The sequence below is a fragment of the Oncorhynchus gorbuscha genome, unplaced genomic scaffold (assembly GCF_021184085.1).
Source record: "Oncorhynchus gorbuscha isolate QuinsamMale2020 ecotype Even-year unplaced genomic scaffold, OgorEven_v1.0 Un_scaffold_1554, whole genome shotgun sequence".
Lineage (NCBI taxonomy): Eukaryota > Metazoa > Chordata > Actinopteri > Salmoniformes > Salmonidae > Oncorhynchus > Oncorhynchus gorbuscha.
Genome location: NW_025744799.1, coordinates 34991 through 48473, shown reverse-complemented (window position 1 = coordinate 48473; position 13483 = coordinate 34991). Strand labels below are relative to the sequence as shown.

The following is a 13483-nucleotide window of genomic DNA, read 5'->3' as shown; positions in this document are numbered from 1 at the left end:
AACTGTGATGTTTCACAAAAGTTCTTGACCTTTATATTCTCATAGTTTCTGCAGATAGTAAATTAAAAATAAACATGTTTGCTAAAAGTATTATTATATTATTGATCAATTGACTATGACTTTTCAAATCCCCCAGTAGTGCTGTCTGCAGAGTTAGCTCCAGGTAAATGTTGCCATTCCTTGACATGCGACCAAAAACAAGCTACATATGGACAGAACTAAAACAAATGATCTAATGATTCTGTCTCTTCGCAGCTAAATCTGCAGAGAGGTTCATTGTGTCCTCCATATATAGAACATTGTATTGGTTGCAAGAATTTTGTATAATAATTCAAATTGAAAAGTTCCAAGTTTTGAATCTTGCGTCATTCATAATTTTGGAATCAGAAGCGTTTTGTCGCTGTTGAAGAAGCCTCCTGTCCCGCCTAAATGAATTTCATGCTCTGCCATTTCAGTGGATGTTGTCTAGGGGTTCCGAGCCTAAATGAATTTCATGCTCTGAACATTTCAGAGGATGTTGTCTAGGGGTTCCTAGCCTAAATGAATTGCATGCTCTGCCATTTCAGCGGATGTTGTCTAGGGGTTCCGAGCCTAAATGAATTGCATGCTCTACCATTTCAGTGGATGTTGTCTAGGGGTTCCTAGCCTAAATGAATTTCATGCTCTGCCATTTCAGCGGATGTTGTCTAGGGGTTCCTAGCCTAAATGAATTTCATGCTCTGCCATTTCAGTGGATGTTGTCTAGGGGTTTCGAGCCTTAAGAAGTTTTAAGGAGAAGTTTATCTTTAAACGCTTCAACGTTTCAGTTTAATGTTCGATAGCAAACCACCGCGTTGGTTGAATCAGAAGCGTTTTGTCGCTGTTGAAGAAGCCTCCTGTCCCGTCCACTAGATTATACGTCACGCAAGAAGCATCACCTGATAGACTCACATTGCCATCTGCTGACTGGAGTGGGGTAACAAACTCTCTCATTATGTCACAAGGCATTTCCTGGCTGTTTAATCTGGCTTTTCCATCAACCAGAAGATGGTTGACATTAGCATCATCGCTAACAGCTACACATAGTGGTAGACTGCACTCAGACAGGGGCATTTCCTGCCTGTTTAATCTGGCTTTTCCATCAACCAGAAGATGGTTGCCATTAGCATCATCGCTAACAGCTACACATAGTGGTAGACTGCACTCAGACAGGGGCATTTCCTGGCTGTTTAATCTGGCTTTTTCATCAACCAGAAGATGGTTGTCATTAGAATCATCGCTAACAGCTACACATAGTGGTAGACTGCACTCAGACAGGGGCATTTCCTGACTGTTTAATCTGTCTTTTCCATCAACCAGAAGATGGTTGCCATTAGCATCATCGCTAACAGCTACACATAGTGGTAGACTGCACTCAGACAGGGACATTTCCTGACTGTTTAATCTGGCTTTTCCATCAACCAGAAGATGGTTGTCATTAGCATCATCGCTAACAGCTACACATAGTGGTAGACTGCACTCAGACAGGGGCATTTCCTGGCTGTTTAATCTGGCTTTTCCATCAACCAGAAGATGGTTGCCATTAGCATCATCGCTAACAGCTAAAGGGAGTGGTAGACTGCACTCAGACAGGGGCATTTCCTGACTGTTTAATCTGGCTTTGCCATTAGCATCATCGCTAACAGCTACACATAGTGGTAGACTGCACTCAGACAGGGGCATTTCCTGGCTGTTTAATCTGGCTTTTCCATCAACCAGAAGATAGTTGCCATTAGCATCATCGCTAACAGCTACACATAGTGGTAGACTGCACTCAGACAGGGGCATTTCCTGCCTGTTTAATCTGGCTTTTCCATCAACCAGAAGATGGTTGTCATTAGAATCATCGCTAACAGCTACACATAGTGGTAGACTGCACTCAGACAGGGGCATTTCCTGACTGTTTAATCTGGCTTTTCCATCAACCAGAAGATGGTTGTCATTAGCATCATCGCTAACAGCTACACATAGTGGATCATTAGCATCATCGCTAACAGCTGCACATAGTGGTAGACTGCACTCAGACAGGGGCATTTCCTGGCTGTTTAATCTGGCTTTTCCATCAACCAGAAGATGGTTGCCATTAGCATCATCGTTAACAGCTACACATAGTGGATCATTATCATCATCGCTAACAGCTGCACATAGTGGATCATTAGCATCATCGCTAACAGCTACACATAGTGGTAGACTGCACTCAGACAGGGGCATTTCCTGGCTGTTTAATCTGGCTTTTCCATCAACCAGAAGTTGGTTGACATTAGCATCATCGCTAACAGCTACACATAGTGGTAGACTGCACTCAGACAGGGGCATTTCCTGACTGTTTAATCTGGCTTTTCCATCAACCAGAAGATGGTTGACATTAGCATCATCGCTAACAGCTACACATAGTGATAGACTGCACTCAGACAGGGGCATTTCCTGCCTGTTTAATCTGGCTTTTCCATCAACCAGAAGATGGTTGCCATTAGCATCATCGCTAACAGCTACACATAGTGGTAGACTGCACTCAGACAGGGGCATTTCCTGGCTGTTTAATCTGGCTTTTTCATCAACCAGAAGATGGTTGTCATTAGAATCATCGCTAACAGCTACACATAGTGGTAGACTGCACTCAGACAGGGGCATTTCCTGACTGTTTAATCTGGCTTTTCCATCAACCAGAAGATGGTTGCCATTAGCATCATCGCTAACAGCTACACATAGTGGTAGACTGCACTCAGACAGGGGCATTTCCTGACTGTTTAATCTGGCTTTTCCATCAACCAGAAGATGGTTGTCATTAGCATCATCGCTAACAGCTACACATAGTGGTAGACTGCACTCAGACAGGGGCATTTCCTGGCTGTTTAATCTGGCTTTTCCATCAACCAGAAGATGGTTGCCATTAGCATCATCGCTAACAGCTAAAGGGAGTGGTAGACTGCACTCAGACAGGGGCATTTCCTGACTGTTTAATCTGGCTTTGCCATTAGCATCATCGCTAACAGCTACACATAGTGGTAGACTGCACTCAGACAGGGGCATTTCCTGGCTGTTTAATCTGGCTTTTCCATCAACCAGAAGATAGTTGCCATTAGCATCATCGCTAACAGCTACACATAGTGGTAGACTGCACTCAGACAGGGGCATTTCCTGGCTGTTTAATCTGGCTTTTCCATCAACCAGAAGATGGTTGTCATTAGAATCATCGCTAACAGCTACACATAGTGGTAGACTGCACTCAGACAGGGGCATTTCCTGACTGTTTAATCTGGCTTTTCCATCAACCAGAAGATGGTTGTCATTAGCATCATCGCTAACAGCTACACATAGTGGTAGACTGCACTCAGACAGGGGCATTTCCTGGCTGTTTAATCTGGCTTTTCCATCAACCAGAAGAGGGTTGCCATTAGCATCATCGCTAACAGCTGCACATAGTGGATCATTAGCATCATCGCTAACAGCTACACATAGTGGTAGACTGCACTCAGACAGGGGCATTTCCTGGCTGTTTAATCAGGCTTTTCCATCAACCAGAAGATGGTTGCCATTAGCATCATCGCTAACAGCTACACATAGTGGATCATTAGCATCATCGCTAACAGCTACACATAGTGGTAGACTGCACTCAGACAGGGGCATTTCCTGGCTGTTTAATCTGGCTTTTCCATCAACCAGAAGATGGTTGCCATTAGCATCATCGCTAACAGCTACACATAGTGGATCATTAGCATCATCGCTAACAGCTACACATAGTGGTAGACTGCACTCAGACAGGGGCATTTCCTGGCTGTTTAATCTGGCTTTTCCATCAACCAGAAGATGGTTGCCATTAGCATCATCGCTAACAGCTACACATAGTGGTAGACTGCACTCAGACAGGGGCATTTCCTGGCTGTTTAATCTGGCTTTTCCATCAACCAGAAGATGGTTGCCATTAGCATCATCGCTAACAGCTACACATAGTGGATCATTAGCATCATCGCTAACAGCTACACATAGTGGTAGACTGCACTCAGACAGGGGCATTTCCTGGCTGTTTAATCTGGCTTTTCCATCAACCAGAAGATGGTTGCCATTAGCATCATCGCTAACAGCTACACATAGTGGATCATTAGCATCATCGCTAACAGCTGCACATAGTGGTAGACTGCACTCAGACAGGGGCATTTCCTGGCTGTTTAATCTGGCTTTTCCATCAACCAGAAGATGGTTGCCATTAGCATCATCGCTAACAGCTACACATAGTGGATCATTAGCATCATCGCTAACAGCTACACATAGTGGTAGACTGCACTCAGACAGGGGCATTTCCTGGCTGTTTAATCTGGCTTTTCCATCAACCAGAAGATGGTTGTCATTACAATCATCGCTAACAGCTACACATAGTGGATCATTAGCATCATCGCTAACAGCTGCACATAGTGGTAGACTGCACTCAGACAGGGGCATTTCCTGGCTGTTTAATCTGGCTTTTCCATCAACCAGAAGATGGTTGCCATTAGCATCATTGCTAACAGCTACACATAGTGGTAGACTGCACTCAGACAGGGGCATGTCCTGGCTGTTTAATCTGGCTTTTCCATCAACCAGAAGAGGGTTGCCATTAGCATCATCGCTAACAGCTGCACATAGTGGATCATTAGCATCATCGCAAACAGCTACACATAGTGGTAGACTGCACTCAGACAGGGGCATTTCCTGGCTGTTTAATCTGGCTTTTCCATCAACCAGAAGATGGTTGCCATTAGCATCATCGCTAACAGCTACACATAGTGGATCATTAGCATCATCGCTAACAGCTACACATAGTGGTAGACTGCACTCAGACAGGGGCATTTCCTGGCTGTTTAATCTGGCTTTTCCATCAACCAGAAGATGGTTGTCATTAGAATCATCGCTAACAGCTACACATAGTGGATCATTAGCATCATCGCTAACAGCTACACATAGTGGCAGACTGCACTCAGACAGGGGCATTTCCTGGCTGTTTAATCTGGCTTTTCCATCAACCAGAAGATGGTTGTCATTAGCATCATCACTAACAGCTACACATAGTGGCAGACTGCACTCAGACAGGGGCATTTCCTGGCTGTTTAATCTGGCTTTTCCATCAACCAGAAGATGGTTGCCATTAGCATCATCGCTAACAGCTACACATAGTGGTAGACTGCACTCAGACAGGGGCATTTCCTGGCTGTTTAATCTTCAAAAAGTTGAAGGGAAATACAAATCAAATAGTCAAATTTAACGACAATTTTGAGGCAGAGAGTTCAGAATAACTATAACAAAAAATGAATACAAATTATACCAGAGCACTTTAGAGACTGGAAGGGTAAAGGGGCATGTGCTCTACACAGGTAGAGTCCTATCTGTCCATGTCACTTTAGAGACTGGAAGGGCAAAGGGGCATGTGCTCTACACAGGTAGAGTCCTATCTGTCCATGTCACTTTAGAGACTGGAAGGGTAAAGGGGCATGTGCTCTACACAGGTAGAGTCCTATCTGTCCATGTCACTTTAGAGACTGGCAGGGTAAAGGGGCATGTGCTCTACACAGGTAGAGACCTATCTGTCCATGTCACTTTAGAGACTGGAAGGGTAAAGGGGCATGTGCTCTACACAGGTAGAGCCGTATCTGTCCATGTCACTTTAGAGACTGGAAGGGTAAAGGGGCATGTGCTCTACACAGGTAGAGCCGTATCTGTCCATGTCACTTTAGAGACTGGAAGGGTAAAGGGGCATGTGCTCTACACAGGTAGAGCCGTATCTGTCCATGTCACTTTAGAGACTGGAAGGGTAAAGGGGCATGTGCTCTACACAGGTAGAGCCGTATCTGTCCATGTCACTTTAGAGACTGGAAGGGTAAAGGGGCATGTGCTCTACACAGGTAGAGCCGTATCTGTCCATGTCACTTTAGAGACTGGAAGGGCAAAGGGGCATGTGCTCTACACAGTTAGAGCCGTATCTGTCCATGTCACTTTAGAGACTGGAAGGGTAAAGGGACTCGTGCTCTACACAGGTAGAGCCGTATCTGTCCATGTTACCTTTTGCAATGTGGGCACTGCTTCATGTTATGTATGCAACTGGGTGAGAAGTTTTCCTTGATTTTTGGGCACCATTATGTGAGGTGTTATTATGTGTTTTTTATTTATTTATTCCAAACTGCGTTACCCACTCCAGCCAGCAGATGGCGATATGAGTATTTCAGGTGATGCTTCTTGCGTGACGTACAATCTAGTGGACGGAACTGGAGGCTTCTTCAACAGCGACAAAGGCTTCTTATTCAACCAACGTTGTGGTTTGCTAGCGAACATTAAACCGAAACATTGAAGCGTTTAAGACAAATCTTGTGTATATTACTCTTCGTGTTTTAAACACAATTCTGTGTACATATCTACTCGTTCATTGAAACGTATATTGCTTGTTAAATTAGCTAATGTGGTAAATTGATATTGCATTAGGCTAATCGCACGGAACATGAGCTCACTAATCTCGACGGAGAAAGAAGCTCTGGTGAAAGGAGAGGAAGAAGCTTTCAGGATGAAAAGGGAGGAAGAGGAGTCTATCACATTGAAAGAAGAGGATGATATTACAGTGAAAGAGGAATATGGGAACGAGGTTGTGGAAGAGGACGAGGTAGAAGCTTTCAGAATCAAAAAGGAGGAAGATGCCGTAATTTTGAAAGAAGAGGAAGAACATTTTGGAGTAAAAGAGGAAGAGGAGGCTATCTCAATTAAAGTGGAGAAGGAAGACGTTTTGGGAGTGAAAAAGGATGAGGCTGAAGATTCGAGTAAGACCAGTGAGCACTGACTTAAAAATGGGCACTAAATATGCATTTCTTGACCTAATGTGGGGTTTGAAAGGGGCATTCTACTGAAGTTCTACACTTTAATATGTTGTTCAGTACTCAATACATTGTTAACGGTGCTATCTGTCATTGGTACATATATTTTTGTGACTTTTCTATTAGATTTATTGAAATATCCATGTAGTCCACATTAATGTGCACTTCATCTAACAGGCTTTTCAGAATTCAACATTGGTGCATAATTTCTACTTAAATTGTCAAAGGGACGTAAAAGACACCCTTTTCGTGGAAAGACCCTTTTTACATTTGCAACAGAAACAATATTTTAGGAAATCACAATGAAAGTTGCCATTAGGCCCTTTTCTTATACATATTCATGCCTCTTGTAAGACTGATTGCAGTAGATGGTCATAAGTTCACCATCTGTTTGATGTTCTCGTTCACACAGGAGAGAGACATGGCTATCGTGGATCCTCTGGGGAGCCTCAACAACCTCATGATGCTGAAGAGGCAGAGAAGAGTCTCTCCAGATCTGAACACCAGATGGTACAGCTTGGTCTGGTCTAGCATACAGCTTGGTCTGGCCTAGCATACAGCTTGGTCTGGCCTAGCATACAGCTTGGTCTGGCCTAGCATACAGCTTGGTCTGGCCTAGCATACAGCTTGGTCTGGCCTAGCATACAGCTTGGTCTGGCCTAGCATACAGCTTGGTCTGGCCTAGCATACAGCTTGGTCTGGCCTAGCATACAGCTTGGTCTGGCCTTGCATACAGCTTGGTCTGGCCTTGCATACAGCTTGGTCTGGCCTAGCATACAGCTTGGTCTGGCCTTGCATACAGCTTGGTCTGGCCTAGCATACAGCTTGGTCTGGCCTAGCATACAGCTTGGTCTGGCCTAGCATACAGCTTGGTCTGGCCTAGCATACAGCTTGGTCTGGCCTAGCATACAGCTTGGTCTGGTCTAGCATACAGCTTGGTCTGGCCTAGCATACAGCTTGGTCTGGCCTAGCATACAGCTTGGTCTATTGTGGTCTGGGCTGTGTTTCTGTAAAGCACTTTATGTCAACAGTGACATCAGCATCCATAATGATATGTGTCTGTGTCCCCTCTTTATGGTTACCAGGACAACGCTAGCCATTTGGTACAGCTTTTTAAAATGTATTTATTTTTATTTCACCTTTATTTAACCAGGTAGGCTAGTTGAGAACACCTTTTTTTAACCAGGTAGGCTAGTTGAGAACACCTTTATTTAACCAGGTAGGCTAGTTGAGAACACCTTTATTTAACCAGGTAGGCTAGTTGAGAACACCTTTATTTAACCAGGTAGGCTAGTTGAGAACACCTTTATTTAACCAGGTAGGCTAGTTGAGAACACCTGTATTTAACCAGGTAGGCTAGTTGAGAACACCTTTATTTAACCAGGTAGGCTAGTTGAGAACACCTTTATTTAACCAGGTAGGCTAGTTGAGAACACCTTTATTTAACCAGGTAGGCTAGTTGAGAACACCTGTATTTAACCAGGTAGGCTAGTTGAGAACACCTTTATTTAACCAGGTAGGCTAGTTGAGAACACCTTTATTTAACCAGGTAGGCTAGTTGAGAACACCTTTATTTAACCAGGTAGGCTAGTTGAGAACACCTTTATTTAACCAGGTAGGCTAGTTGAGAACACCTTTATTTAACCAGGTAGGCCAGTTGAGAACACCTTTATTTAACCAGGTAGGCCAGTTGAGAACACCTTTATTTAACCAGGTAGGCCAGTTGAGAACACCTTTATTTAACCAGGTAGGCCAGTTGAGAACACCTTTATTTAACCAGGTAGGCCAGTTGAGAACACCTTTATTTAACCAGGTAGGCCAGTTGAGAACACCTTTATTTAACCAGGTAGGCCAGTTGAGAACACCTTTATTTAACCAGGTAGGCTAGTTGAGAACAAGTTCTCATTTGCAACTGCGACCTGGCCAAGATAAAGCATAGCAATGTGACACATACAACAACACAGAGTTACACATGGAATAAACAAAACATAGTCAATAATTCAGTAGAACAAAAGAAAACAAAAAGTGTTCCCTTTATCTTTTTGAGCATATATATGTATATATGTATATTGTTATGTTATATGGTGTGGATAAGAGCGTCTGCTAAACGACTTAAATGTAAATGTAAATGATCAAAAGTTTTAGAACACCTACTCATTCCAGGGTTTTTCTTTATTTTTACTGTTTTCTACATTGTAGAATAATAGTGAAGACATCAAAACTAGGCAATAACACATATGGAATCATGTAGTAACCAGAAAAGTGTTAAACAAACCAAAATGTATTGTATATTTGAGAATGTTCAGTGTTCAGTGTAGTATCGAGGCACAGCTGGGGGCAGAGGAAGGTCTTTGTGTTGTTTAAGTGTTCCCTTTATCTTTTAGGTAGGATGTGAGTACATTGGAGGTAAACCTAGGCATTGAGTAATGATGAGAGAGATATAGTCTCTAGAGATGTTTAAACCAGGTGATGTCATCGCATATGTAGGAGGTGGAACAACATGGTTGGTTAAGGCATATTGAGCAGAACTAGAGGCTCTACAGTGAAATAAGACAGTAATCACTAGCCAGGACAGTAATGGACAAGGCATATTGAGCAGAACTAGAGGCTCTACAGTGAAATAAGACAGTAATCACTAGCCAGGACAGTAATGGACAAGGCATATTGAGCAGGGCTAGAGGCTCTACAGTGAAATAAGACAGTAATCACTAACCAGGACAGTAATGGACAAGGCATATTGATATTAGAGAGAGGCATGCGTAGCCTAGTGAACATATGGGTCCAGTGAGTGGTTGAGCTGGCTGGGGACACGGTGATTCAGACAGTTAGCAGGCTAACAAGCTAACAGTTAGTAGGCCGGAGCTAAACAAGCTAGCAGCTAGTAGACCAGGGCAAGCTAGCAGTTAGCAAGGGCTAGCAGTTAGCAGGCCGGGCAGGCAAGCTAGCAGTTAGCAAACCTGGTTAGCAAGCAAGCAGTTAGCTAGGGCTAGCAATTAGCAGACTGGGCAGGCAAGCTAGCAGTTAGCAGACCTGGTTAGCAAGCAAGCAGTTAGCAAGGGCTAGCAGTTAACAGACCGGGCATGCAAGCTAGCAGTTAGCAGACCTGGTTAGCAAGCAAGCAGTTTGCAAGGGCTAGCAGTTAACAGACCGGGCAGGCAAGCTAGCAGTTAGCAAACCTGGTTAGCAAGCAAGCAGTTAGCTAGGGCTAGCAATTAGCAGACTGGGCAGGCAAGCTAGCAGTTAGCAGACCTGGTTAGCAAGCAAGCAGTTAGCAAGGGCTAGCAGTTAACAGACCGGGCATGCAAGCTAGCAGTTAGCAGACCTGGTTAGCAAGCAAGCAGTTTGCAAGGGCTAGCAGTTAGCAGACCTGGTTAGCAAGCAAGCAGTTAGCAAGGGCTAGCAGTTAGCAGACCGGGCAGGCAAGTTAGCAAACCAGGGCCCGGCAGTTTAGCAATTAGCAGACCAGGTTAGCAAGCAAGCAGATAGCAGGGGCTAGAAAGTTAGCCTTGGGGGGGACGTCGCGATGGGGGTAAGTCTGTTTTTGCCTCTTTGTGCGGTGACGTCGATAGACCAGCTTGGTTTGGTCTAGCATACATATTGCTCTATCAGAGGCTGGGTTTCTGTAAGGCACTTTACAGTGACATCAGCATCCATAATGATGTGTGTCTGTGTCCCCTCTTTATGGTTACCAGGACAACGCTAGCCCTTCCTCCCTCCCGGAGTCCCCGTGTCGTGCCTCTCCCGGTAGCACCTTACTGCTGGGTATGAAGAGGTTGTCTGTGCTGCTGGTGGACTGCAGGAAAACAACGGGGCTGAGTGGAACTGTGAGAGGAGGAGAAGAGAAGAAAGGATCAGATTTGACACATCAAAGTAAGTGCTGTAGTTTAGTTTGAACAAATACAATAGATCTGCCCACCGGTATCTGTTACCAGGACAACCAGCATAGTTCTGTTAGTTGACATGAAGATGGACTGGTATCTGTTACCAGGACAACCAGCAGAGTTCTGTTAGTTGACAGGAAGATAGACTGGTGGATATGGATGTTATGAATATCATAACACTGAAAAAGGATTCTGCCAATGAAAAGAGAGAAACCAATCGACCATATAAAACCTTGATGAAAGTTAGCTTTAGAGAGAAACCAATAGACCATATAAAACCTTGATGAAAGTTAGATTTAGAGAGAAACCAATAGACCATATAAAACCTTGATGAAATTTCGCTTTAGAGAGAAAGTTTCAAGATGATCTGATATAAGGTGCTCGTTTTACAAAAACGTTTCCATAAAACATTATGTATGTTACATTGCCTGTCCCAGTCAACCCCCCTCTCTTTACTAGACTGTAGAACAGGCAAACTAAACTCAAGACACTGTTAATTATCTAATACTGGAGGAAAGCTGTGATCAGGCTGCCCACTCAAGAGAAAGCTTCAAACTGTAACCAGTGCCTGCAACCTGGTTCAGGTTATCAATCAACCTACCAGGGTAGTGACAAACAGTAGAGGAATTAAATCATCAACATGGTTTGATCATATCTTTACTAATGCTGCAGAAATGGGTTTTAAAGCAGCATCCAGATCCATCAGATGTAGTGATCACAATATAGGAGCCATGTCTAGGAAAACCACCGTTCCAAAGGCTGGGACTAATATTGTGTATAAGAGGTCATACAATTTTTTTGTAATGATTCCTATGTTGTTGATGTAAATAATATTTGTTGGTCTGTGGTGTGTAATGAGGAGCAACCAGACGCTGCCCTTGACACATTTGAAACTGCTTATCCCAGTTACTAATAAGCAGCACCCATTAAGAAAATGACTGTAAAAACGGTTAAATCCACGTGAATTGATGAGTAATTACAAAATGGTATGATGAAGAGGGAGGCAAAAGAGATGGCAAATAGGTCTGGCTGAATAACTGATTGACAAACATATTGCAAATTGAGAAATCATTTGACTAAACTGAATAAAAAGAACTACACTATGAAACAAAGATAAATGACATGAAGAATGATTGTAAAAAGCTTTGGAGCATCTTCAATGAAATTTTGTGCAAATAAAATCTACAATGACAAGTCACTGGTGTTTGACAACGTGGATGGAAAATGATTGAGGATAATAGCAGCCGATATTGCCATTCCTATTTGCCTTGTCTTGAATTTAAGCCTACTAGAAAGTGTTCCCTCAGGCCTGGAGGGAAGCTAAAGTCATTCCACTACCCAAGAATAGTAAAGCTCCCTTTACTGGCTTAAATAGCCGACCAATCAGCCTGTTACCAACACTTACAATTTTGGAGAAAAATAGTTTGTCCAGATACGATGCTATTTTACAGTAAACAAATTGATACTTTCAGCTTATAGGGAAGGACATTCAATAAGCACAGCACTTACAAATGACTGATGGCTGAGAGAAATTGATGATAAAAATATTGTTGGGGCTGTTTTGTTAGACTTCAGTGCAGCTTTTGACATTATCGATCATAGTCTGCTGTTGAAAAAAAACGTATGGCTTTCCACCCCCTGCTGTATTGTGGATAAAGAGTATTTTTAAATTTTTTAAAGCGAACCTTTATTTAACTAGGTAAGTCAGTTAAGAACAAATTCTTTTTTTCAATGACTGCCTAGGACTGCCTTGTTCAGGGACAGAAGGACAGAGTTTTACCTTGTCAGCTCGGAGATTCGATCCAGCAATCTCTCGGTTACTCTCCTACCACTCTAACCGCTAGGCTACCTGCCGCACCAGAGCTACCTGTCTAACAGAACACAGTGTTCTTTAATGGAAGCCTGTACAACAAAATCAAGGTAGAATCAGGAATTCCACAGGGCAGCGGTTTGGCACCTACCCTTTTCAATCTTTACCAACAACATGCCAATGACATTTGAGTAAAGCCAGTGAGTCTATGTATGTGGATGACTCAACACTGTACACGTCAGCTACTACAGAGACTGAAATGACTGCAACACTTAACATAGAGCTGCAGTTAGTTTCAGAATAGGTGGCAAGGAATAAGTTAGTCCTAAATATTTCTTATTACTTTAAGTTACATGGACTACTATGCTAATTCTGTAGCGGTATTGTTAGAGGGGGGTAAATATGAAGATTTTGTTGGTGCGCCAGGCAGATATTAACCCTAGTTATTAAAGTTATTACCTATTATAACATTATTATTATTATTAACATTATTATTATTAAATATTATTAAAACTGAAAGGATGAGAGTAGAATAGATAGAGTAGCGCTTCAAGACACATTCTAAACATGATGGAGTATTAAAGGAGGACTGTAGCATCTAATGATGAAACATTATGGAGTCTTAAAGGAGGACTGTAGCACCTAATGATGAAACATTATGGAGTCTTAAAGGAGGACTGTAACAGCTAATGATGAAACATTATGGAGTCTTAAAGGAGGACTGTAGCATCTAATGATGAAACATTATGGAGTCTTAAAGGAGGACTGTAGCATCTAATGATGAAACATTATGGAGTCTTAAAGGAGGACTGTAGTATCTAATTATGAAACATTATGGAGTCTTAAAGGAGGACTGTAACAGCTAATGATGAAACATTATGGAGTCTTAAAGGAGGACTGTAGCATCTAATGATGAAACATTATGGAGTCTTAATTACTATGGA

At 42.8% G+C, this 13483-nt stretch overlaps 1 protein-coding gene across 1 annotated transcript in view; it reads left to right on the top strand.

The window, feature by feature from the left end:
- The first annotated feature begins 6385 nt into the window (after positions 1-6385).
- Positions 6386-13483, top strand: part of LOC124017105 (zinc finger protein 436-like) — a 30194-nt gene continuing 23096 nt past the window's right edge. Inside the window, exons 1-3 of the mRNA XM_046332497.1 lie at positions 6386-6794; positions 7261-7358; positions 10541-10718. Coding sequence (XP_046188453.1) covers positions 6482-6794; positions 7261-7358; positions 10541-10718 — 589 coding nt within the window. The 5' untranslated portion in view covers positions 6386-6481. The remainder of the gene's footprint in view (positions 6795-7260; positions 7359-10540; positions 10719-13483) is intronic.